General features: G+C 42.6%; 3 protein-coding genes across 3 annotated transcripts; 1 reads left to right on the top strand and 2 right to left on the bottom strand.

The window, feature by feature from the left end:
• The first annotated feature begins 319 nt into the window (after positions 1-319).
• stmn4 (stathmin-like 4) lies at positions 320-5,220 on the top strand. The gene is made up of 5 exons (XM_005917147.2): positions 320-549; positions 771-866; positions 2,405-2,610; positions 3,223-3,414; positions 4,003-5,220. The coding sequence occupies exons 1-5, from the start codon at positions 537-539 to the stop codon at positions 4,060-4,062; spliced, it is 567 nt and encodes a 188-aa protein (XP_005917209.1). The 5' UTR covers positions 320-536; the 3' UTR covers positions 4,063-5,220.
• Positions 5,221-7,662: 2,442 nt separating this feature from the next.
• Positions 7,663-11,064, bottom strand: il17a/f3 (interleukin 17a/f3). The gene is made up of 4 exons (XM_005917148.2): positions 10,919-11,064; positions 10,388-10,593; positions 10,155-10,298; positions 7,663-8,340 (listed from the first exon to the last, which is right to left on the bottom strand). Exons 1-4 carry the CDS (start codon positions 10,925-10,927, stop codon positions 8,217-8,219), a joined length of 483 nt encoding a protein of 160 aa, XP_005917210.1. The 5' UTR covers positions 10,928-11,064; the 3' UTR covers positions 7,663-8,216.
• Positions 11,065-14,742: 3,678 nt separating this feature from the next.
• Positions 14,743-22,335, bottom strand: mcm3 (minichromosome maintenance complex component 3). The gene is made up of 17 exons (XM_005917149.3): positions 22,118-22,335; positions 21,763-21,875; positions 20,626-20,834; positions 20,392-20,522; positions 20,064-20,302; positions 18,693-18,801; positions 18,456-18,609; positions 17,951-18,082; positions 17,259-17,467; positions 16,996-17,170; positions 16,789-16,915; positions 16,556-16,706; positions 16,184-16,324; positions 15,996-16,099; positions 15,812-15,885; positions 15,324-15,417; positions 14,743-15,230 (listed from the first exon to the last, which is right to left on the bottom strand). Exons 1-17 carry the CDS (start codon positions 22,190-22,192, stop codon positions 15,032-15,034), a joined length of 2,436 nt encoding a protein of 811 aa, XP_005917211.1. The 5' UTR covers positions 22,193-22,335; the 3' UTR covers positions 14,743-15,031.
• Between the last annotated feature and the right edge of the window lie 3,623 nt (positions 22,336-25,958).

The following is a 25,958-nucleotide window of genomic DNA, read 5'->3' as shown; positions in this document are numbered from 1 at the left end:
TACTCAACACAAACAAACAAAAGAAACAGTTTAGTAACCTGAGATGAACTAGAACAGCAGAGCTTCATTCTGCTGTTTGATGAACGTTTTACTTTATTTTTTTCCGTTTTTAATGGTGAAACAACAACATTTAAAGTGCAGGAACACCCGACTGACTCTGACTTTTTTCTACATGTCAGGTAACTGCTGTTGAGAAGGTCAGAAATCTTTACCCAGAATAGTTTTTGTCTGAAGAGCTCTGATCTGATAATGTGAGCTTTAATTTAAAGTTTATTCTCAGGTGGGATTTTTGCATTACGCTCCGCCTTTATCTTTTTATTCTGACTCTGCTAGAACAGCTTTGCATGAGTCCAATAATCATGACTTGGCAGCTCTACACTTTTGGCTCACGCTGTTGTCTCCTCAGCTTCTTCCTTCTCAGATTGTGCCCTCAATGCTCCTGCATTCAGTGCTCTCTGTCTCTGTCCCTGCACAGCTCTCTGACAGAGTGAGGAGGATCTTCAGCGTCCCTGGAGAGTTACATTTGCAGTGAGACCATGACTCTGGCAGGTAAATGCAGTCGCAGCACAAACCCGTTCACCTCACACGCCCTGCTCCTCTGCTTTAAACACTATACTGCGACCGATCTGTTCAAATATGAACATGCAGTATTTGTGTCGTGCAGCGTGTCGCTATTATGTCCGCTGGTATGACATAACGAGCATGACTTACGTCGTCAGTCCTCGACTGTGTGCTCATGATTCAGCTTGATCTTCTGTGTGTGTCCTCAGCCTATAAAGAGAAGGTCAAAGAGCTCCCCCTGGTGTCTCTGTTCTGCTCATGCCTGAACCCACGCACTGCAGAAAACCCGACCTACAAGGCAGAAGGTAAAAAATCTCCTTTGCACGAGCACTGGTGTTTATTAGGGGTACAGTCGCTTACACAGACAGTAGTCTCTGTGGCTGAAGTTTGATGCTCCTCAAACTTCAGCTCCTCTCTTCCTGTCTGTCTAAAACCAGCAACTTCAGCAACTACAGACAACCACAAGAACATCTCATCCACAGATGTCTTATTAGATCTGCAGTAAACCCAGGCCCACAGTCAGTGCTGACGCACGCTGATCCTTTTGTCCTAATTCTGGGTCTTTCTAAATAATCACCTTTGGAGCTAAAAGTGAGCAAGAAGCAGTTTTGTTTCCCTCTATCTAAATTTGAATCTTTTTAAAGTTATAACAGATCAGGAGTGACTGCAAACTGCAACTAAATTCTGAACATATAACTTATATTTCGGTCTTGGCGTCATTTCTACAGAGTGAAACACTTTCTGCGTTCTTCCTCCAGATCTCTGACTAAAGTAAAACATTCGATCTCAAAGTAAACCAGACTCTCCAAATCATTGACATTTTGCATTTCAGCCTAAGTTTATGCTCCAGCATCACTCCAGCTGTCAGACGAGGTGTCCGAGTGGTCAAGGCGACGGACTGCTCATCCACTGTGCTCTGCACGCGTGGGTTTGAACCCCATCCTTCTTTCTTATCCAGCTCTTTGTACGTGTGCATAGTGACAATAAAATGTGTTTGCTGCTATTTAAGCGATAGATCTTGGATACTTCTTGGTACATCACAAGGAACCTTTATAATCTCTTTATTGATTTTAAATGTGTTTGGTGCAGCTGACCACGTCATACTTTTACAAACGTGAAAGTTTGAGTTTTGAGCACAGTCAGTGATCATCCAGCATCCAGGCCTCTTTCCTCCTTATTATAAAGTTCCCCGAGGCTCCGTCCCAGGAATATTTGATTTATGTTTATAGCAGCATCTCATTGTGTAATCATAAAGACACATTCCTCTATTTATGGCACCAACTCTAAACATCTAGCTATGATTTAACTGCCTTCCAAACCATTAAAGATCTGTGAAAAGACTGAACTGATTTTAAATGCAAAAAAGTTACTGATTAACCCCCTAATATGTATGAAACTGTATAAATACACAGACATTTAGCTTGATTCGATTTTAAAGCACACGTTGACATTTCTTATTAAATAAAGTGAGTTCAGTCGGTCTGTTTACAGGGATCTCATTATAGACGACTGGTCTCTCTAACCTCGAGATACAGCACATTAGTCCAGCTTCAGTTGAATCATGGAGATGAACAAAAAGCTGGCTTGCCTGTGAGGAAGGATTTGTGCTTGTTTATTTAAATATATATAGATATATATATTTAAAAGAAGCAAAAACAACCCTGCTGCTATCGTTCAGCCATCCTCCAGTACACAGAATAGACTCAAGATCTTTTTGTTCTTGTTCTTTTCCCTGAACGTGTTTCCATGTTTTAAAATATAACATGATGGCGATGTTAAAGACAAACAAAGATGAGGTCATGGATTCAGCTCTGACAGTAAATGCTGCTATCCACCAACACAGATGCAGTGGACTTGGCCTGGTGCGTCATCAAAGACGTAGAAGTTATCGAGCTGAACAAACGCGCATCGGGCCAGGCCTTCGAGGTCATCCTCAAGCCCCCGTCTTTTGACGGCCTGCCTGAACTCAATGCCTCCATGCCGCAGCGCCGCGACCCATCCCTGGAGGAGATCCAGAAGAAGTTAGAGGCGGCTGAAGAGAGGCGAAAGGTGAGGTAGCGGGCACGTCATCTGAACCGCCAGAAAACATCCGCTGTTTGTGGCTCGTTCAGCCATTGTTAAACATCTGTTAGCACTCTTTGTGTGATTTATCGGAGAGACGGAAATAGGCTTAAAATGAATGAAGGGGAAGTGGGAGGGAGTATTGGAGTGAACGGAAAGAAGGAACTGAGCTGGGGGAGATGAAAAGAGGCAGATGAAAGAGCAGGGACAATCCTGTGAGGACACAAAGACAATGATTCATATTCATCCGTCAGAGAGGATGAGGGCAAGAGACAAACAGGGGAAAGGTGAGGAGAGTGAAAAGATTGTTAGAGATGGAAGAGCGCTCTCTGGAAACGAGGCAATTCCAATTTCTTTGGATTTACTGGCTCACAGTGATCTAATGTATTAGTTATGAGGTTTGGCCCACCTGAGGACAAAGATTACAGGTGCTGACAACCGCACACATTTCAGTTTGTGTCAGCACCCTTCAACTAGAACATGTTTGACAGTTGAACTTTGTTGAAATAGGTGAAAACTGCAAACACCCTGCTTATCACCTGCAGTCTGAGTATTGTGTAAAGGATGAGCAGCTGCCTTCACTTCTCCATCTTCCTCCAGTGCCAGGAGGCGGAGCTGCTGAAGCACCTGGCGGAGAAGAGAGAGCATGAGCGCGAGGTGATCCAGAAAGCTTTTGAGGAGAACAACAACTTCATCAAGAACGCCAAGGAGAAGCTGGAGCAGAAGATGGAGGCCAACAAGGAGAACAGGGAGGCTCTGCTGGCAGCCATGCTGGAGAGGCTGCAGGAGAAGGTAACGTGGCCGCAATTAAGCCCCGAGCCTCCCGACCGTTAGAGGGGAGGTCTGCAAACTCATCTCAAACAATCATTGCTTTGTGTGGTTTCTCACACAGCAGACAGCCACAGAAGACCAGGGTTCATCTCCCACGTGGGACCATTATTTTTGTTTGAGGGGGTTAGGTAAAAATCCAGTGCTGATAATGCTGAGCAAGGTTTTTGTGGTGCTGATGTGTCAGTGTAACATATGACGTAGTAGTTCGACAGCATTGTCACAAATGTCATATTAATGTTACTTTTACGACACCAGGCCAACCATATGTTTTATATATGCACATGTATTTGTGCTTTAACTATGGAGGCAATCTGGCCCATCTTTGACTTTAGTAAAATAAAGCAGTATAAAAAGGTCGTTTATGTGTCTTTGTTCAAACAGAACACGTTTAACTTTGGAGAGACAAACTTTGCTGCTTCTCTTTTCATCCAGTCTTCATGATATCCTGGGATAACGCAGAAACTCCTTTTTATTTTGCTTTTGCAGACAGGAATCAGCTCAAAATATCTTCCTAAATGATAATGGCACTCATGTTTCTGTGTCTGGCAGGACAAACATGCAGAGGAAGTGAGGAAGAACAAGGAGATGAAGGAGGAGGCCTGCCGGTAGACGAATGGCACGAGGGAACCGCAAGAGCGAGGAAAAAAAATAAAAAGGGGGAAAACAGTGCATTAAAAGAAGAACTCAACAGCAACTAGGGCAGATTTTGGTTTTCATATTTGATGTATGCTGCGATGATTCTGAGCAAGCTGTATAAAGTTTAGCCACTCTTGATGTTAAAATTTCTCTTTTTTCTAAAGGAACATGGGAGGGTGGGGGGGGACGTCGGCGCTAATGTTTTTTAGGAACAGCCATCCAATCATGACTGAGTAAAAAAAAGGAATTAGAGCTCCTGTTTTCAGCATCAGGAGATGATTTTAGTGAAGCTGTGTTTTTTCTTGGCAACGCTTCCAGTTTGGCACAGCCAGAGACACAGTTTCTCTCCAATTAGACTAAGTATATGATCATTACCTCATAAAACCTGAAAATCTGTGATGTGCTTTATTCAGACTGGACACAGTGATGTTGTTTCAGAGCCTCACTCAGCCATAACCAACTCCACTCCACTGAAAACCAGGATTCATTAAATACACAGGACCAGCTTTAAATATGAAAACACAAAGTGATCTCGGTCCACATGCTCATACTTCTCACTGTTTCTTTCACTCCGTCTGGGGTTTGTCTGTGAATCTCACTAATGCTTTATGAATATGAAACAAATAACTGGGGGGGGACTTTAGCTGTAGTGTAGTCGTAGATCAGTGACATGCATTTGAGTCTCTTAGAGTTAGAGCACTGATTGCACTCTTATTTCATTAAGCACAAGTCAAAGCACACACGGTATTCATACCAGGAGAGCAGTGAACATATACAGTAAAAACATTCACATTACGAGGAGGTGAAACAGTGACTGACTGCAGTTCACAGTTTGGACGTATTTCTGGCTTCGATGGGTCGATTTGTGATCTGACCGACTTGCTTTGGTGTCTCTGATTGTTTATGGTTTTCACAGCAATTCCAACCTAAAACATTAAAATGGGGATCAAATGTGCTTAAGTGGTTTGGTCATGCTGATTTGATTGAAGTGTCTCAAATGTTTGCGCTGTAACGGGGGAGTCGTACATGGGCTTTGTACTTGCTGTAACTGTGTGTTGCTGTATATCTTCAAGGCTGGGTTGATTGTACCTATTTGGCATGATCAATAAAAGCAGCTTGGCTGAACTCGAACTTTCTTTTGTTTCTCATAATTTTCAGATTTGATGGTGATATTTTTGACACTGATTTCCGTGACAGACAAACACTGGTAGCTGGGATATCACAGCACAATCACAATGATTGCCACTCTGTGTATTCAACTTGCAAAGCGACGTTGGTTCACCAGGGTGGTGATAAAATGGCCATAAGACATTCAGTCTGCAATCAGTTTGCAACTGCATGCAATCTGTAGAGAAACTAGGATGAAATGTGCCGAGACTTTGTCACGGAATAAAAATGAGATGAGAAAATTCTGGAGAGACGAGATTCAATCGAATCGAATCAAGTCATGTAGAAAGGTGGGAGGAGTTTGGAAGTGATCCAATCAGAAGTAAGCTCCTCGTGTAGCAAAGTTTACCACGCACACCATTCAGTCCCTAGGAAACGGAGGTGGAAGTACAGCTAGCTCTCATGCTCTATGTTTCTCCTGAAAAAGCATAAAAAATGTCGATGCCAAGGAGAAAGCAAAGAGTGGACACATCTCGCAACTGATGTCAAAGAAAATAAGACACTTTGTAAAACGTGTAGAGCAACTCTCGGTAAAAACACAAACTTTTATGTATTTATATTTTAGTCGACTGAATCAACTTCAGATTTAGTAGGGGAGAGCGGGGTAAGTTGTCACACTTTTCACACTGACTGACTTTTACTGAACACCATACATCACAACGTAATAAATGTTTCACCAAATGAAAGAAGGAAGTCTCGGGCACATATGATGTATTCATTACATTTTCATATCTTATCTCATTACGGAGTTGTAGACTGTTGAATGGAGAATGTGCACTTGTGACAATTTGCCCCATCGGCAGGTAAGTTGTCACACTAGATTATCTTAAAATAAGAACACAAATACTTAATTGTGATTATTGATTTTAATTGTTAAATTCAAACCAAAACTGGAAATTTGAACAATTATGCCAAGAGAATTTGGAAAAAAACAATTATGTCAATCCAATACACATTTTAATCAAAACATTAAGTAGAAAGAAAACTTTAGTTTGAACTTTAAACTCAAATGTTCTCTGGCTTGCACATAAACCCATCATAACTGAATGGAATGCTGCAAATAACTTGCTTTACTTAACATATTTATCCTCTGAACAAAACAGATGCCCTATTTCAGACTCAACTTCAGAGTCACAATTCTGGCACACATAAATTGCCTGGCCTGAGGTGCAAGCATCATGGGCCCATTTGTTGCATTTTACGCATTTTACCCAGGTCTCTTTTGGACGACTGTTTGAAAATGGCTCCACACAGACAAGGCAGAAGCACTCTTCATCATCTGATGATGACTCTTGAATTATTTTTCTTCTTTTAGCTGCGTTGTTCTTCATAGGTCCAGATGTTTTCCCCCCTTGCGTCCCTCTCTTTTGAAACAGCTTTTTGCTAGATTCAGCCTTATTCTTTTCTTTTTCTAGTTGCTGTTTCACTGTTGTGTCGGTTAGAATTGCTGATTTGCGTCGTTTTCTTCCTTTGCTGGATGGTTTTCGGCGGCCAGCTTTTGGATATGGCCGGATGTCCTCTGGAGTTGGTAGTCCACTGTCAGTAATTGCCAGCACTGCAATTACTGACAGTGGACTACCAAGTTATTACAAATACAAATGAATTACAATATCACAATTGTTTGGCAAGTTGTCACATGTGACGACTTGCCCCAAAGTTAATGAGACAACTTGCCCCAAACTGACATTTATGCTAATTTTGGCTAAATGTCAGGGTTAGCTCAACATAGCACATCAGCTGAAGTATCAAAAGACACGTTAATGTCTCCTCTATTTTGTGTAAAATAATAATTTGTAACATCTATACCTAACAAAGTTATTCTGAAGAAAATTTAAAGTGATTTATTTTTCCTTTTAGGTCAAAAAAATAAAAAAGATGTGCTCACCTCAGATTAGAGCAGTCTTGATCACATGTGAACAGGAGGTTGACTATAGAAGAAGAAGTCACACAAAGTGGCTATTTCATTTTTGAGATAGAGCCTCTAGTGTTGGAGTTATGAACAGTGTGACAACTTACCCGTGTGACAACTTACCCCGCTCTCCCCTATTCGATAATCTTCAGCTGGCAAAAAATAGACTGACCCTAAATGAGTTTAGGTGCTTAAATTATGACTAAAACTACATCATAGTTTGGGGCAGGCAGAGATAAGCTGCTACCTACAAGGGAAAAAGCAGTCAAAGGTGTCTCCCAGGGGCTGGGGGTATCGCATAAGCACTTACTTGCAGAAAGGATGAGCTGGGATGAAGGTGGGTTGCAAGGCAGCTTGCAGATGGACATCGAGTGCCACTATAGTCAATTAATATTTAGCTTGAAATGAAAGTTAAATGTATGTGAGTCTATAATATTTTACAAAAAGAGGAGCGACCAACAAAAAATAATGCTGTCATTAAAAATACTGTGAAATGCATTTATTAACATAAAAATAATTTGACCTGAGTTTATTATTTGTGTCACAGCTGATTCAGATGTTAAAGATACACATTTTTAATTATGAATTATAATGTTTACAATGAAATGAAAATAGTTCGTATAAAATGTAAAAAGCAAAATACCGAATTAGGAATAAAATAGGAAAAAATATAAAAAAGACACATATCCACAAAATTAATATTATTTATCATGTACAAATAATGTCAACAACAATTCAAGGCTCACATTCTTTTGTCTACCATCTCTGATTAAAGTTACAATAAAGCCCTCGCGACCACAAGGGGGCAGACACACACTTTGCAGCTGTTTAAAGCTATCAGAGTCACAAAGCAAGCCCTACTGCTAACAGCTAAGACGGGGAAACGCAAGCACTAAAACATCACACAGGTCAAAAATGACTCTTTCATGTTACACATTTTACTTTCATATCTGAACCTGTTATAACTTAAAGCAAACTTGCAGAATGCAGGTTTGTACAGGGTAAAAACAGCGTGCTGAAAGAAATGCGTTCATCACAAGTCGTCGCCTTCCTACCCCTGAGGTATGACAGTGGGCCTCACACAGGTACAGCCGGCTGTGATCACCTCTGTCCCCAGTGTGAAGATGTACTGCTTCCTCGCCTTCCTCCCTTTTTTCTTAGACGGTTTGAGGACCCTGTGGTGATGCAGGAAAGAGTTGTAAATATATAACTGAAAGGTTACAGCCCCTTCGAGAGCACTGTGTTTGAAGGGGCTTTATATAATGTGGGGGAGATAAATGAAATGAAGGCTCTCAGTTTAATTCAGTTACACGTATTTTGCAAAGGCTGCAAGCTATGCAACGACTTTCTAAACATCTTTGTTTTGTCTTGAATGTGGTTTATATGGGAAACAACAGTGAAAAACCAGAACGTACATCTGTATGTATACTGTGGTTCTGCTTCTATAGAAATGCCTTTGACCTGCTAACTAACACATTACTGTACACAACCTGGAAGAAACTTTCAGGAAGTTTGTGTTTTTATCACAGATTGCCACAAAGGATGGATCTGATTGGTTCTGCAGCATGACAACAGTGCCAAACAGCCCGGGTGATATGGAGCTATATTTGATGACAAAAGCACAAAATGGGACGGCCCTGATCACAACGTTACAGATTAGGCTGAAGAATCCACGTCGCCCACTCGTGGACCCTCTAAAACTGTGTTTATCAAACAGTGATACCTGGTGACTGCAGACTCATTTGATGGATCTTTTGGAAAATTGAGGAATATAGTTGATCTAAATACAAAACTTTAAAACAACAAACAAAAAACCCTGAACATTATTCAGCTACCAGACGCCCACATTCATTCGCTGATGTTTGGGAAGAGGTCCGAGTGACAAACGTGTGAGAAAACAATCTTTAAAGACGTGTTGATGCTTATCCAGGCAAGGAAATCCCAAAATGTGGATTCTGTTCTGAGGAAGTTGGATGAGCGACGAAACGTCCGACTGAAAACGCGACGTCCAGATCAACACAAGCAGCTCTTTGGGATTGCTTTGAAGACTAGATTCAAAATGATTTATATTTCAGTTCATATCCACACAAAGTGTATTAAAATACTAAAAAAAAGTTTTAAAAATAGTTTAATTAAAAAGCAAACTTAGTAAAAGTAAAGGAAAAATACCAAAGGGCTAATGACAGGGTATTAATTTATTATTAGTAGTAGTAGTAGTATAAATTATTAAATATTGTAAATACTGTAATGTAAAGTATTTTTTAAAAGTAACGTTTAGTACTAAATAGTAAAAAAGTATTTTTAATGCCACTCAGGACAAAGTTTTGGAGAGAAAAAACCCTCAAAGCTAAATGTTGCGCATCACATTGTGACAAACAAACTAACCACAGAATTTATTGAACAACAAACGAAAAACATTTGAAACAAAACGAGTCCTTTCTTTGAAAACTAAAGTCCGAGTGATCACCGCACACTAATTGAAAAACATTGGATGCACTTTGTAACGTATCTACAGTTTTTGAATTTAGCTGATGATTTTAAAAAGTTTAAAATATTAAGAAAGAAATTGTGAGGAAGAAAATGTGGTCAGTCGGCATCGGCATGGAAACACCCAGCGGCTCCTGTTTTCTAGGTTAAGTGGAAAGACCTGCTGCTTCTTCCTGTTTGAGACCTGCGCAGTCATATCAGGACGTGAAGTACGGAGAGAAATGTCCAACAAGCGCCAGCGCCGTGTTTGTCTGTGACTGCACTCCGTTGGTAGAACAGCTTTCACCGATGATGATGGTGAAAACTGTATCCCTGCACTGAGCTCCTACATTTCTGTGGCTGTTGTCTCTTTATGTACTTTGTGCTCAACGAGCTTCAATCTGGATTCTTTCTATTATCAGGGCTGTCTGCAAATGAACTGAAACTGAACACAAGAGCAATTCTAGCTGTTCTGATGAAAACAAAACCAGGTGCAAAGCGAGTATTTTCCACAGCAGCTCACCTGTGGAGGACCAGAACTTCGTACTTGATGGGTTTAGCCTCCAGGCCTCTATCCTCCCCTCCCCCCTGTGGACTCAGACAGCCAGTGGTGAGGCACTGGGCGTTTGAGATATGCTTGGGCAAACGAGAGTCCACGGACGAGTCACTGCGGACGGATGGGTCAGAGAAAAAACACTGTAACCTAAAGATTAACATGGCCCAGTGAAACATAGATGAATAACAGCAGGGTCTTACATGTACGTCCACGGTGACAGAGACATGTTGGCGATGCTTGAGGGAGATTTTGCGGTGAAGTGCGGCAGCACTGAAGGATCTATAACCAACCTCACACTGTTGCCCTTCAGTCCAGCTCTGGGCCCCAGCTTTGCTGAGACCGACTGGCTTTTCCTGGCGCCGTGCAGCAGGGGAGCCAAACTCAGGACCAGCAAAGCTCTCAACACCTAAGCAAGACAAGAGCGCGCAGGCCACAGCGTGTCAAAGTGCTTCATCAGCTAGAACACATGTGAGCAAAGAAAATAGAACTTTACGACTGCTGCCAGTTCCTAGTTGGCTGGATAATCAGTGAATGAATCCAAAAGGCATTTTGTTTTTAATCACTGCCGTGCGTTACAGATTAGGAAAAATGTCGGCATCTTGATTTTGGGACAGCGTCATGAAATAAGTGTTCAGAAATCAAATGTGCTACTTTTTTACATTACATTGTCTAAAAGTGGCTCTAATTTAATAATCACCAATAAAAGTTAAGGATAAAGCAGCTCGACTCACCAGCAGCATGACTGTGTTGCCTCAAAGCCCAGCGTAACTGTGAAGCCCTCCTGTGGTATCCTGTAACGTCTGCAGTCGAGCAGCGGTTATACGCCGGCACACTGAGTTGGTGTGCTGGCAACATGTGAGATGCATTTCCGCTCTGACTGTCACCGATTCTGAAGAAACGCGGCTGATATTCGAAAAGAGTTTTGTTTCCGTGCCGACTAACTGTGCGTGTTATGTGTGATTACATCATGTAGCATATTTACTATGAAATCTTCAAAACTCTTAAGGTCTTTGGGGTTTTTTTTTTCATTTGACCCCATTTTGACCTGCTACAAAAAGTATAATTGCCCTGCACAAATGTTCAATGTTGACACTTTCAGAAGGTGTCAGACAAAGGTGTGGAAGCTGTCCTGCACCCCTCCGTCTTTTTGAAGTTGTTGGGAAAATTATAATCTGCTTCACAGTTTCATCGGGGGGAAATGTTCAGCAACAAACAAAATAAGCAGGGATTGATGTGAAAGTCAAATTCAAGGTGTAAAATGTGATACGGGTGTTCAAATGCAGTTGCAAGAAATTTCGTTTATCAAAAAGCAAAGTGAAATAGTGACAATTATTGTGTGTGTGTGTGTGTGTGTGTGTGTGTGTGTGTGTGTGTGTGTGTGTGTGTGTGTGTGCACAACCGCAGAGCTCTGATTATCTCGACTCACATCAAGTTGTAACTTTTATCACTTTAAGAAACAAACAGGAACAAACAAATTAAGCTGAACTGCATCAACTTTTTCTGTTTTTTCTGAAACATAGAAAATGGTACGCTAGTAACTACACCTACGCACAAACTCACTCTAAACAATGTAGGTCAAGGAAATGCTGACACAGCTTCTGGTAATGAATCAACATACTTCTTAAATGCAAACCATGTGATAACATCTTCTCTCCTTGTGTAACATATATAGTGAAGTTAGGAGAAATGGTTTCTGAAGAACACCGAAGAAGCTTTCTTTCCAAGCTCTTTAGCTTTCATGTAAAGTGCTTTTAGAAGCCCCAGTTTGGCCCAGATAGCTCAGGTAAAAGCACAAAGCCATCTAAAATCAGGCAAACCAACAGTACTATAGAAACTCAACAATCAAACATGGGTTTTAAAAAACTTCATTTTTAAATAAAGAAGTTTCTTTCTGACTGAGAATGGCCGAGCTAAGATCCCGTTGGACTTCCAGATACAGACGGACAAACAGCTCTAGTGATAGATGTAGGAACACCAACTGATAGCAACATCAGGAAGAATGAACACGAGAAGCTGGAGAAGGACCGAGGGTGAAGGCAGCAGTGGTCTGCGTGGTAACTGGAGGCCTCGGTGCAGTGGCCCCAAAGTAGGCGAGCGGCTCCCGCAGATCCCAAAACCAAGATCTCCAGGAGAGCGCAGTCCCAGGAACGGCATATCTATAAAGTCCATTTATTGGCTGCCGTACCAATTTAAGAATTGTTGAGAGTTTTTGATACTACTTGATATTCATTAATTAAAGAGGAATAGTTAGCTTACCATAGCCTAGCATAAAGCTATGGCAGTTCAAATCTGCCAAAACTGACATTCTGATCGTTTCATTTGTACATTAAGTATAAACAGTCCATGTTGAGGTAGGCTGTGTGTTTTAATGTACTGTAAACTTCTTTAGCTGGATTAACTTGAGGACTTTCCCATTTCCAGTCTTTAAAACAAGCCAAGCTAAGCTAAACAAAGCTAACTAGCTTATATTTACAGCGGACACACCAGACGGACACTTGCTTTCTCAACTGACACACTATGAAAAAAATAACAACTTAATTATTATCCCATTGTGTCAAACTTTTCAATTAAAGCCAAGCTGAGTTTCTCTAATGTTTCAAACCTTTAAAAGTGAACCAAAGCCTGAGTGTCCCAAACACAGTGTTTTAGAGAGATATCAACTGAAGTGAAGTTATGGCCAGGCTGTTCACTTTATGGTGCAGTCAGCGAGTGTAGCCATTTTTCCATATAAACAAACAATTTTAAAATGTTCTATTTTAATAATGTAACCACAGAGCGGGGAGTTAAAGGGAAGCACGCGCTCCCACTTACATGGGAGTTGGTGTAAATCAGGTTGAAACAAACGAGTGCCACAGTGTTAACAGCCTCACACTCACCATAAAAGACCCGATTCAAGTCTCAGTGGATTTAGGATGAACAGATTATTTCTTTTTGTATTGTTATGTTCTTTGAACAAGCATCACTTCCTTACTCAGACACAGCAGCCAAATGTATTTCTCAGTTATGGCGGGTTATGTAACAGTCAAACAGCATAATTATTCCCAAGTTCAAGATTATTTATTGATACGGCTTCTTTCACAAGTATGGCTCTGAAAGCTAGTGTAAAAAAAGTGAGTTAAAGGGAATTACAGAGCAGCGCTGAGCCGCTGATGGACTCGTGCAATGGAAACTGAAAACACGTCAATGAGGTCAACTAATGAATCCCACGCTTTTTATGTGAAATGAGGCGCTGGGTTTACCATAACCACAAAGCTGATACACGTAAAGTTTATATATAAATGATTTGATATCAGATTTATAAGAATGACACTGCAAAGTCATTTACAGTACTGTAAAACAAAGTCTTCAGCCCTAATGTATTTATATTTTCTATTTCTGAAGGTCTTTCAAAAAACTCTTTTCTCATTGGCTGATTTTATGTTTAATCCAGTCCTTGTAGAAATGAGAAGTATCCTAAAGTCACGTCCTTAACAGGAGAGACACCAGCAAAACATCCTACAGCTGCTCAGAAATGCTCTCAGTGGGGTGGAGGCTCGCACGAAGCCGTTCTTGAGGAAGGAAGAAGCTGAGCTTCGCCAAATTACACAAAAACTGGGCGACAGGTCGTATGGAGGTTTGATCTAAAGGGCGATGTACGAGGAGATGAGGTCAGAGGTAAAACGGCGAGCGTCTGCAGCTGTGTGTAAAACACGGTCACACATCTGTGTTGTGCAGACAACGTCCCAAACACGATATTTCACACAGGAGTAAGAAATGTGCTCATACAAAATGCTGCACACGTTTCCTTTTTCTCAAACTACAAAGAAGAAACATTAACACCATATTCGTGTTAATAAAGATTTCTCTGCTTCGATCTTTGGGGTTTTTGCAAACAGCACCCAAATCTGCTCTTTGCAGCCTGTGGTCTGCACACCAAACATGCTCCCATTAGCTTTACAGTTTCATTTCACCTGTACTTTTATTTTCTGTGTGGAAATACTCAGAGTAGACCAGGACAATATAAGATGCCAAACCCGGTACTGAATAATCGCCCTGTTTAAAAAAAGTATTTGTTACGATCGAACTACGGCTGCAGCTGCGAGGAACGACGGCGACTGACACGTCACGGGCTGAATCGGGCGTAGGAGTTCAGACCTCAAGGCCCCGCGTCCTGGATGGTGGCAGAGAAACGAAACGCTGTTGCTGAGGCGGGTCGAGTTCACACTCTTATCTTCAGCACGATCGCAGCCGCAGTTCAGTTTATTCTCAGAGCAGTGATTGTGAGGCGCTGCCACATCTGACCTTTGGCAAACCTGAGAAACTGACACCAGCACATAACCAGAATGAAAAAGTGAGAAGGGTGAGGTTGAACGCCGACTTCCTAAACAGTTCTGAGGTCTGTGTCGACCGTGGGAGCTGCCACCCACACACACCGAGGTGTGGATTGATCGGGGATTTTAAAATGCTTCTTGTAAACACTTGTGTCCCTGCAGGAGAGATTACCAGCACCACACATGCAGCCACTTCCCCCACATGTGTGCACAGGTACGGCGCTTTCAGTGTTAAATCAAGAGCCTTTTTTCACACCAATGACATTTTATTATTTTTTTATATTTCACAACAGTTATTTAACAACAACACGTGTCAACTATATACAAGCCCAGAAGAGACAAACGCAGGCAAAAACCTTACAGCGCCGGGAGCAGTGACCAAAGACGCTCTAAGGCAACGTTTCCACCACTGAACTGAGCCGAGCTGCTGAAACCAAAGCAAACACGATGAGGCGACAGATGACGTGTCCGATGAACGCCGGGGGGCGCTATGATCCACGGCTTCTTAAAAGTCCAAGTAATTTTATTTCTGTCTCAAATGAGGAAGATGATGTCATCAGCCACCATGACTTGGTTGTCATCCTGCATGCGGGCCAAAGCGCCACGCACCTCGGCCTCTGCAAACGTATTCTGACGCTCCTTGTTGATGTCGTCCATCAGCGCGCTCATCTTCACCGACTGAGCGTGAGCAGACTGGAACACGGCGAACAGCGACGACTTGAACTCCTTCAGCCTGGGGGAGAAAAGACAGGAAAAAAGCCGTGACATTTCAAAATAAAGGCACACATGCACGCGCACGCACGCACACACACACACACACACACACCTCTCTGCAGACAGCTCAGCATCTCCAGCCTGCAGCGAGGCATCCATGGGCTCGTCCTCTCTGGGCTTGGCTGGTTTCGGGGTGCCGGCCTGAACTGAAGAACAAACACCAAAGTGAGACCTGATGCAGAACCTAACATGAAGCCTGCTTAAACCTGAACCATGCAGAACTACACACTCAAAGACTTTTCCCTACAGTGATGCAAATTCATAATGATATTGTTTTATTACACGGCAACGATACTGACTTTGCCTTTTTAAAATGTAATGTAAATATAAATGAGCCAAATTTGCTATTTTATAAGAGTCAAATTTAAAAAAAAAAAAAGTATATTAAACCTGCTTTCTAGCTCAGTGCAGTGAACAGGAACATACTAGTACTGACAGTAATGTTGGCAACTTTATTATGGATGATGTGAAAGTTCATTTGGTCTGTAGCACCAAAGAGGCGACCGACTACACTGTGGCGTGACAACACATGATGCTCACTCTCAGGGACTTCCTGGTCTTCACTGAAGTCGTACGGACTGTAGGGCTCACTGCCCTGAGAGCCACGTCGCCCCCTGCAGGACACAAAGCATCAGTGCTGAAGCAAAGGCACCATTTAAAAAAAATAAAAATAAAAAAATAAAAGCTGTTTATCACATGGGGGGCTGGGTTCATGTGTCACTACCTCTTCCTCACAGCTCGCTGTGAACGCTGCGTGGGCATCTCCTCCTCCTCCTCCGAATCAGAGTCGTGCTCCTGTCGTGAACGTTTCTTCTCCTTCTCCAAAACCTGTAGAGAGAAAAAACAATATGAATAAATTTGAACGGCAGAGGTCCTCGACCTCTCAGCTCAGGACGCAGAAACAACGCCGACCTTTTTAAAGTAGGCAAACTGGACGAGCTCCACTGCGACCTCCGAGTCCTGCAGCTCCACGGCTTTGCTCATGCGGGCCTTGGCGTGTGCCGTGGACAGACGGATCAGAGTCTCCAGAGTCCGGGCCGTCACCGGAGAGGTCTGTGGAGAGGAATGAGGATTAGCACTCGGGTCCTGACACATCAGGGCACATCTGCATCTCAGTGGGTTTAACCAGAACACAAACAGCAGCTACTCAAGCAACCCGGAACATTTCAGATGTGCAAACGATCTGCCTCCACTTTCTCAAACTTCAGGACTCCCATGAACATTTCAGTCTGGGAAACCATCAGGTTTTACTACGTCACATGAGATTTGTCGGCTCACGCTCACCCTGGCCAGATCGGCGCCCAGCTGTTCCTGACTCCTCAGCCTCGAGTACTCCTCTGCGATGTGATTGGCCGCCTCCTCTGTGAGCACAGGAGTCACAGCCTTGGCGATGTGGATGTACTTCCTCATGAACTCCTTACTCACAATTTTATCCCTGAAACAAAGCAAACGTTTCCACTCTGTTGCAGTCGCACGTTATCAACACAGGAGACAAAGGCACGCTTGTGCTCTCAGACCTCTTCCTCTTGCTTCCGTGCAACAGGTTGTTGTGCTTCTCGTAGATCTGCAGCTCCTCGTGCTCCTCGACCGCAGCGTCTGGATCGTCTGTCGCCAGGACGTCTACGGTCCCGCCCAAAGCCATGGCTGAAACACACAACGCGTTTGTTGTTTTAATAATCGGACAAAAACGGTCTCATCTCGCCGTCCTAGTACGAGTGACGTACCGGCTCCCTCCTGTTCGCGGGGGTCACGGTAGCGGTGCATCCTGAGCACGTGGTCCGAGATCTCGCGATCCTGCTCGGGGTCCATCTGATCCAGCATGATGAAGAGGAGGTCAAAACGCGACAGCAGCGAATCCTGGAGGCCGATGTTGTCCATGGGGGTTTTATACTGATCGTACTGCAAAAAGGCACAAGCAGAGTTTTCTTTAAAGGTCTCGTCCAAAATCAACTAGCAGGCAGAGACAGATGTGGGTGTGGTCACGCACTCGGCCGTAGACGGGGTTGGCAGCAGCCAGTACGGAGCAGCGGGCATTGAGACGGGCGTGGATACCGGCCTTGGCGATTGTGACGCGGCCCTGCTCCATCACCTCGTGGATGGCTGTGCGGTCCATGTCGGACATCTTGTCGAACTCGTCGATGCACACCACGCCGCGGTCAGCCAGCACCATGGCCCCAGCCTCTAGACGACGCTCGCCTGGCGGAGGACAAATGTTGGTATTGAGCAGGAAGAAATGCACTTACAGCAGGTGTGTAACACTTGAATGCCAACGTTTGAACAGACCGCTCACGTGGCGTACGTGTTTTAACACCTTTATTCTAACCTTCAAATACATCAATGACAACTGAGTCCACTCAAATCAACAAGCAGCCGGCGTTAGCAGACCCACGGGTCAGCAGGAGGCTTTAATACCAGTTAATGTATTTTTAAATGAATTGATCCCTGTTTCTGTCTCATGTTAGCTCATGCTAGCAGAGACCAACAGTTAGCTAACAGCACATTGCTCGTGCCGCATCCATCGTCGCTACAACAGGCGACAGGAAGCAAAGATGTCAAACGCTTTCTGACTACAGTGAGACCTGACACGGTGGAGGCTCGCTGCAGCGTAGCCATGCTGGCTGCAGTCACACAGAGGTCCTTCACTTGTTTAGGCTAAACAAATTCGGGGACATTCGTTACCCGTCTCCTGGTCCGTGGTGACGGCGGCGGTCAGACCCACACCAGATGAACCTCGTCCAGTCGTGGGTATAGCTCGGGGTGCTGTGTGGAGAACGTAACGCAGGAGCTGGGATTTGGCCACCGATGGGTCGCCTGGGAAACACGAACACACCATTAACCCCCCCCATCAGAACTGAACCACCATCATGTCCATGTGCGAGTCCTTGAGCTTGTCAGCACAGTCGTTCAGGTAGCCGTTCCCTGTGGTGCAGCACAAGGAACAAGTGTAGGTCCCTTTTCACTGGTGTCTCTCTCACAGATACTGATTTATGGCACAAACACATTTTATTGTTCAGTGCTGCATTCGTGAGGTTTACCTCTGCCTTGTGTCCATGAATGTAAAGCTTGTAGCCAGAAATTTAGAACAATCTGAGTCACATAAAAGTGAGTCCTGACTTAAAGCAACGCTCTCACTCTTCCACACTCGAGTGCTACAACTCCAAGAGCTAGGACGACGCCCTCATACCGATGAGCAGGATGTTGATGTCTCCTCTGATTCGCGAGCCGTTCTCGAGGACCTTCTCCACGCCTCCCAGCAACATGCAGAGGATGGCCTTCTTGATGTACTCGTGGCCGTGGATACTGGGAGCCAAGGAACGAGCGAGCTGATCGAACACATCCTACAAAGGACGAAGATTTAAAGGGTTTAGTTTCACATTTAGGATTACGCCTCCACGCGTGAGAAGGCAGCGAGATGACTCACTTTAGAACGAGTCTGACTGAAGTTCCTGATTTTGGCCACGTCGTCAGCAGTAAAGCACGGCGACACCTCCTTGGTCATTTGTTTGATGTGGCAGGCGATCATGATGGTCCTTTGAGGAAAAGAGAAGGGACGGGTTAGAAGCAGAGATGGCACGATACCACTTTTTTATGTCCGATACCGATATCATAAATTTGGATATCTGCCGATACCGATATGAATCCGATATAGTGTTTTTTAATCAACAAAACTCTTTTTTAATATCTTGCTGTATTTTGTATAAGTTCATAGTCAAGTTTAAAAAAACAAAACACTAAAGCTATTCTGTTATACCTGTATGCAAAAAACACACTGCACCCAAAACATTTCATAGTTCAGCAAAACTGATCAATCTAATAAACTCAAACCTGCAACATCCTCCTATTCTGGTATTTTAAAGAGTACTTAGCAGAACTAAGCAACCTAACTAATAGGGTTCCAACTCCCAGCAAAAAAAAGAAAATAGGGAACCACCCCTCACCCTCCACCTCATGATGCTTAATCGACGTAATCAACTTTAATTTGATGCAGTGTGAAAAAAAATGCACAGAAATCAATTATTTTTCAAGAAATATTAAATAGATTCAACATCTTTCTTCAACAGAACTGCACAGATGGTACCCAAAGGAAAAAGTAGTATAGCTTACTAGAGTATATTAGACTTAACAGTTACTATATACAGTGATGGACTTTATACATTTTACATCAGATTAAAACTTTGGGTGTCAGATTCAGATAATTATTTATTAAAAGCTCGACATTTTAAATGAGAATAAGGAAGAAAAGTATGTCTTTGTGCCCCCTTTTCCCTGTTAATGCCCTATCGGCCCCCCTGGCTAAACTTTGCTAGATCCGCCGCTGCACAGTTACGTCAGCTGTAGAAAAAGATCCTGGTGTAGAAAGCAATATTAAATACATTCTAACAACAGCTGATCAAGCTTAAACGTGCTGCTGTGGACTTACACACTTGCTTTACTTCTCTCTGGGATCACTTTCTCGGAGATGAAATGCCGGTTTGGTAGCGAAGCTCCAAATGCTCAACCAGACCACCGACAGGTCTCGCACGCCACAGCCGCTCTATCACATGATGCACACTGCTGCGACGTGCTACGGTTATGAGGCGAGTTACGGTGCGTTGCAAGTTTTGTGAGGTGCTTGTTTGATATTTAATGGATCGATTACATTTTTTATTTCTCTCCGATATCCGATCCAGTCTGTTAGGTCAGTATTGGACCGATACGTAATATCGGATCGGTCCATCTCTAGTTAGAAGACAAATGGTAGGCAAGTGAGGTAAACCCGTTAAACCCCAGTTAGCATTTTATTCCAGCTGACCTGAACGTGCCAGAGGTGAATCCTCCCTTCTTGCCAGGCAGACAGCGGTACGTCCCAACCACCTGCACCCGGTCTCCTGGTTTGACTGCATCCACCAGGTCGTTGTCCAAAATGATGTCCACAGAGCGCGGAAGTTGGCCAGCAGGAGCTTTCTCAGGCATCTCCTGCACTGTGATGGTTTGGTGGTCCTTGTAGATGGACAGCCCAAACTCCGTCTCCAGAGGATTGTTCTCTTCGTCCTATTTCGAGTCAAACAGGACACAAGATAAATGCGTAAGTATAAAGACAGCAGTCACACCCAAGTCTACAGAGAATGAGGCGCATTTACCTTGGTGGGGTAAATGGCACTGGAGGGGAAGGCATCCAGGGAGGTCAGGTCCGTGTACTTCCTCTCCATCGTCTTCTTAGTGGCTGGACAGTAGTGAACGCTGCGCACTACTTTGGGACGGACGAGGGAACCTACAGGGACGAAGCAAACAGGAGGCATTAGCATTCCACACACTTTGATACAGACTTTGTAACACTTAAAGATTACACGAATAAATAAAGACAATATACTCACACTTTGTAATGATGCCCTCCACACAAACCATGCTGCCCAGCAGTCGGGAGGTGAGCGTTCGGGGGGAGACATGCTTGGATCCAAAGCTCCCCTCCAGGCCGATGAAGAACTCCTCGTACTGCTTAGCGTAGGTGCCGTCAACAGAGGCCACCAGGTCCTTCAGGGCCCGCTGGAAGGCCAGCAGCTCTTCAAAGGCATTGTTCATCAGTCTGCAGAGTCAAACCATGGATTTTATTATCAAGGCTTTTCGCGTGTTTTCAAGGGCTATGACATCCTGAGAAACACAAGTCGAGTTTTCCACCCAAAGTGCAGCTTCACACAGATTTTTTTTTTTTTAACTTACTCAGTATGGAAACAGGAGTCGAGCTCAAAGGTTCGACAACAGGAAGAAGAATGTGTATGAATCAAGTCTGGTTTTGGACAAAGTAAAGCTGCGTTAAACCTGTAGTCTTTCTGCTGGCCAGTAGGGGGCGTTGATCCTTTAGGTCTCAGAAATAAAGTCTCCTAGTATTGAACTGTATGGCAAACAGCACTTTGACTTCAGCATACACTTCCCTGCTGCTTGTTTCAAGTTATACTGAGCACAAAATCATGATCATTTTGTAAATCATTGTCCCATCAAAGGCTGAATTAACCTGGATGTGTGTCTAAGAGGTCACCAGTCTCTGAGCATCCCTCAGTTTTTCCAGCCAGATTCAGCCTTTGCTCCTTATAACAAGTTTCAAAACAAGATAAGTGAAGCTCAGTCTGAGCCTGGGTGATGGCTACAGCCATCTTTACATACAGTCTGTGTGCATACGAGTTTGAAACCTGTCGAGTTTCTAAGTAAGCCTAAGCAGGAAGAGAAAAACTGAGCATGCGTCTCCGTCTAAATATTTATTTTTTAAAAAACAGTAAAGATTAATGGAACCATTCAACATAACACTTTGTAGGGACCTCACAATGTTGTAGGGAGGCCAACTGCCATCAACTATGACGTCATTTTGGACATTTCAAAACCTTTTCGTGGTAGTAACTCAGTAACACTGCTCTCTGTATCGGAGCAGTAGGTTTGTGTAAGTATCTTATGCAATAAGGCAAGCATGGGGGGGTCAAGCAGTCCTGCGTGTGCGGCATCAGCCAGTTTTCTTGTCTTACTTTGCAGCTCGGGCCTCGTTGCGTCTCCTCAGGTCGTTGATGTTGACGATGAGCCGAGCCTTATTCTCGCTGATCATGTCCCGGACTTTGCTCTGATAGATGCCCTGGTCTTGCTGCAGGTATGCACAGAAGAAAAGGGCACACGTTTGATGACGTCGCTTAGCGACTAAAATTAGGAGCATGACTGAAAAACATCAACTTTGAAAGCACACTTTTTATACCCAATATCTGCAATCTGACAACAGCATTGTTTTTTTCTGTAATATACAAAATTACAGCTCTTTTGTTGTGACCGCATGGTTTGTCATCTGAGCTCCAAACAAAGACTTTAAGCGAATTTAAAAAACAGACTTACGTCGTCGTCCAGAAAGTCCAGGTAGTCCCTCTGAGCCTCCCTCATCTCCCGGTCATCTCCCACGTCGGTTGCCATTATGCGCGCCTTATTATTGTTGCTGAAAAGTCGGTAAAATGCCGCACAGCCTTCCGCTCCGAGTGCTCCGCTTCAGTCAAGCCGCACAACTGAAGGGTTTTCGCGCCACTACGTGCCGCCCGCGAGCTCAGCGTGACACGCGATTGGTCAATTCGGCACGCACCGCTTTACATAGTCGGCGGGTAAACGTGCAACTGTCCAATGCGGGCCTCGTGTTACCACGTGACTCCGCCCCCCTGAGAAACTCCCGCGAAAACCCATCAGGAAGTGGCAGGCTGCTAAAAATGAACAAAAGGATTTTTTTTCATGTTTGCCCAGCAGATGGCGACATAAACACACATTTACATTTTTTAGTGGGACTTTTGCATTTATTTGAAGCTTTTAAGAGAAAGCTGTTAGTGCCAAATATGTAAACAGTAATAAGAAAACATAGCAAGACTTTTATTAAGAAGAACGACAAATGGAGCATGCATGTGTTCTTTCAAATTAAAGTTACATTTTACTCTTCCACTGATAAACATTAAGCATCATTTCAGACAATCTGCATTTAATTAAAAGTTTTCATATAAAATAAGACTGAAAATGAACAATAATAACTTGCATACATACTGTGTACTATAATAATAAATAGTAATATACTATTTTCAGTATTTTATTTTTTATTTTTATGTGGACATCTGTGCTTTGACCAAACATTATAGACTTCAAGGAACTTGATGATTTTCATGATCTGGAGTTTACATTTTGGAAAAATTCATTAGTTCCAATTAGAGATGGCACGATACCACTTTTGTATGTCCGATACCGATATCATAAATTTGGATATCAGCCGATACTGATATGAATCCGATATAGTGTGTTTTTAATCAATAAAACTGTTTTTTAAATATCTTGCTTTTGTATAGGTTTATACTCAAGTTTAAAAAACAAAACAAAACACTAAAGCTATTCTGTTATACCTGTATGCAAAAAATACACTGCACCCAAAATATTTCATAGTTCAGCAAAACTGATCAATCTAATAAACTCAAACCTGCAACATCCTCCTATTCTGGTGTTTTAAAGAGTACTTAGCAGAAATATTAAGCAACTTAACTAATAGGTTTGCAAACTCCCAGCAAGAAAAAAAAAAAAGGGAACCACCCTCCACCTCATGATGCTTAATCGACGTAATCAACTTTAATTTGATGCAATGTGAAAAAAAATGCACAGAAATCAATTATTTTTCAAGAATAATTAAATAGATTCAACATCTTTCTTCAACAGAACTGAACAGATGGTTCCCAAAGGAAAAAGTACTATAGCTTACTGGGGTATATTAGACTTAACAGTTACTATATACAGTAATGGACTTCTATACATTTTATATACAAGGTTAATGTCTTTACCAGTTGTTTTGCCTGCTAGTTTTTACAAATACCTTCTAATCTGCACTGCTTTGCATTTCAGGTGTGAATAACATCAGCTGAGCGCACCATCCGCTCCGAGCTCCCTGACCTGCACTCAATCTACAGCAGGCGGTGCTGGAACAAAGACAGGAAGATGGTGAAGGACCTCAGCCATCCCAACAACAGACTGTTCTCTCTGCTGAGGTCAGGAAAGCGATTCCGCTCCCTGAAGACCAACACAGAGAGACTGAGGAGGAGCTTCTTCCCGCAGGCGATACGGTCTCTCAATCACAATCACACAGTACTGACCCACACATGGTTCTTACACACACACTGGACTTTCTGGACTTTGTTTTCACTTCATCACTTAAATCACTTTAAGCATATTTGCACTGCACAAGACATAATGTGGATTGCACAACACTGGACACTATATTCTTCATTCCAGTTAATACTTGTACAGCTGCTGTTATTGTGTATATATTTATTTATATTTCTTCATACATTCTTATATAGTTCTATATTGTGTATTTTGTTGTACAGTTATTTTATTTTCAACTTTAATTTATATATTTTATCTTATTCTCCCAGTTAAATTTACCCTTCATTCTAATTTGTGTTGTACAGTTATTTCATTTTTAACCTTAATTTATATTTTATTCCTTCCTAGTTAAATTTACCCTTTTTAATTTTTCATATTTATTTCCTATCTTATTCATAGCCTTTCCTTTTTTTTTCTTTAGGTCACGAGCAGTTGTCCAAGCATTTCACTGCATATCGTACTGTGTATGACTGTGTACGTGACAAATAAAATTTGAATTTGAAACATGTTTTATCTATCATCACAGACTGTTTTATGTCTTTCATCAGCATCAACACCCATTTAAGTCCTTTAAATGTAATTTCACCTGCTATATTTGGTCCACTCTGCAATCACGAATATCTCATCGGTATTATAATCAGAATAATTACTTTTTCCTTTTTTTAATCTGAATGCTGGCATCATGCACTGACTAATAGGTTCTCAAAAGATTATCCTATATTTGGATCATGCTATTTTAATTCTTCTCCTGTGATCATCATTTCCTCACCAAAATCATTTACTGTTTCTAAAGGGTTGAAATTTCGCAGGAATCATTTTAGTGTCAAATTACCAAAGTGTGGCCAGAAACCAAAAACATGTTTGTGGGGCACGAGGACGACACATCAAGCCAACAAATTCTGAGCATCACGCATGTCATTTCTGCAGAATTCTTCATCTTTTTCATTTAATATTGTCCCTCTAGTGTAAATGTGGGCGTGATTCCCTGTTCTGTCCTATTTTTTGATTGCTTGGTTTTCAGTGAGTTTATAATTCCATCTCATAGCCGGCTGTTTTGTGTCTTTTGTCTGGGGAACTTACCAAATGTTGATCTGTCACTTATCTCAGGAGGGCTGAGGTACAGCAGACACTTGTGTGTTTGGGGACGAGGTTTAGGGATCATGCACGTCTCATCTGTATTGTAAAGGCTGAACACAACATTAGCTTAGAAGTAGTTAGCAATAGCACTGAAATACTTCCTTTCTATGGATGCCGTTTTTGCCCGGTGTTGAATGACCTCTGACCTAAACTGAGGTGAGTCAGGCCTGCAGTTCTTTAGATGTTTGTTTGGTTCTTTTGTGACCTCCTGGATGAGTCGCTGATGCTCTTGGAGCAACTTTGGTAGGTGGGCCACTCCTGGCCACTGTTTATAGTTTTCTCCATTTGGATTTAATGACCTTCATGACCTGTGGTTCTCTGGAGTCCCAAAGCCTTAGAAAATGCTTTTTAACCTTTGCGTGTTAATGACTTTCTTTAGGTGATGGCTTGACGTGGGTTTTTGTTTGGTTTTGATATCTTTTATCCTATTTCACTTTGTAAGATAGGTTCTGTTTAAGTGATTTCTTCGACAGGTCTGGCAGTAGGGCTGGGTCACCTGCTAGTCAGGCTTGGGTGTGGTTAACGAGAGTGAACTCACCAGGGGGCACTTAGTTTTTAATAAAGGGCGGGTTTGGATAGCATTTTGTTTCTGCTTAATAAATGAAATCATCATTTATAAACTGCATTCTGTATTTGGCCATCTATGTCTAATATTAGTTTGATGATCTCAAACGTGACAAAAATGCAAACACGAATCAGGGAGGGAGCAAAAACGTTTTCACAGCACTGACTGTAATCCCTGGAACTTCACACCTGTGCTCCGAGGCATAGGTGTGGAAAATGTTGCTATAACCGATTCAGCATGATCACATGTAGGACAAAGATTTAACGTGAGTGCAACTCCCTCACCAAATACAATAATATCTGTAGTGGTCTTATGAGTCTTGTTACACTCACTGGTTAGAGTTTGGGTGTGAGG

The sequence above is a fragment of the Haplochromis burtoni genome, unplaced genomic scaffold (genome assembly GCF_018398535.1).
Source record: "Haplochromis burtoni strain Fernald_Lab_line unplaced genomic scaffold, NCSU_Asbu1 Contig_22, whole genome shotgun sequence".
In the NCBI taxonomy this organism is placed as follows: Eukaryota; Metazoa; Chordata; class Actinopteri; order Cichliformes; family Cichlidae; genus Haplochromis; species Haplochromis burtoni.
Note: the sequence above shows the minus strand (reverse complement) of the source record. Positions and strands in the feature narration are given on the sequence as shown.

Bases quoted from the DNA above. Each gene is read 5' to 3' on its own strand.
- stmn4 (XM_005917147.2), top strand. The intron at 2,611-3,222 runs GTGAGGTAGCGG...ATCTTCCTCCAG, and splicing joins CGGCTGAAGAGAGGCGAAAG to TGCCAGGAGGCGGAGCTGCT. The intron at 3,415-4,002 runs GTAACGTGGCCG...TGTGTCTGGCAG, and splicing joins TGGAGAGGCTGCAGGAGAAG to GACAAACATGCAGAGGAAGT.
- il17a/f3 (XM_005917148.2), bottom strand. The intron at 10,299-10,387 runs GTAAGACCCTGC...ATCCGTCCGCAG, and splicing joins CTGTCACCGTGGACGTACAT to TGACTCGTCCGTGGACTCTC. The intron at 8,341-10,154 runs GTGAGCTGCTGT...GCATCACCACAG, and splicing joins GAAGTTCTGGTCCTCCACAG to GGTCCTCAAACCGTCTAAGA.
- mcm3 (XM_005917149.3), bottom strand. From the start codon at position 22,192: ATGGCAACCGACGTGGGAGATGACCGGGAGATGAGGGAGGCTCAGAGG. The intron at 15,886-15,995 runs GTAGTGACACAT...TGTGTCCTGCAG, and splicing joins CAGCGAGCTGTGAGGAAGAG to GGGGCGACGTGGCTCTCAGG. The intron at 15,231-15,323 runs GTGTGTGTGTGT...TTTCTCCCCCAG, and splicing joins GCTGAGCTGTCTGCAGAGAG to GCTGAAGGAGTTCAAGTCGT.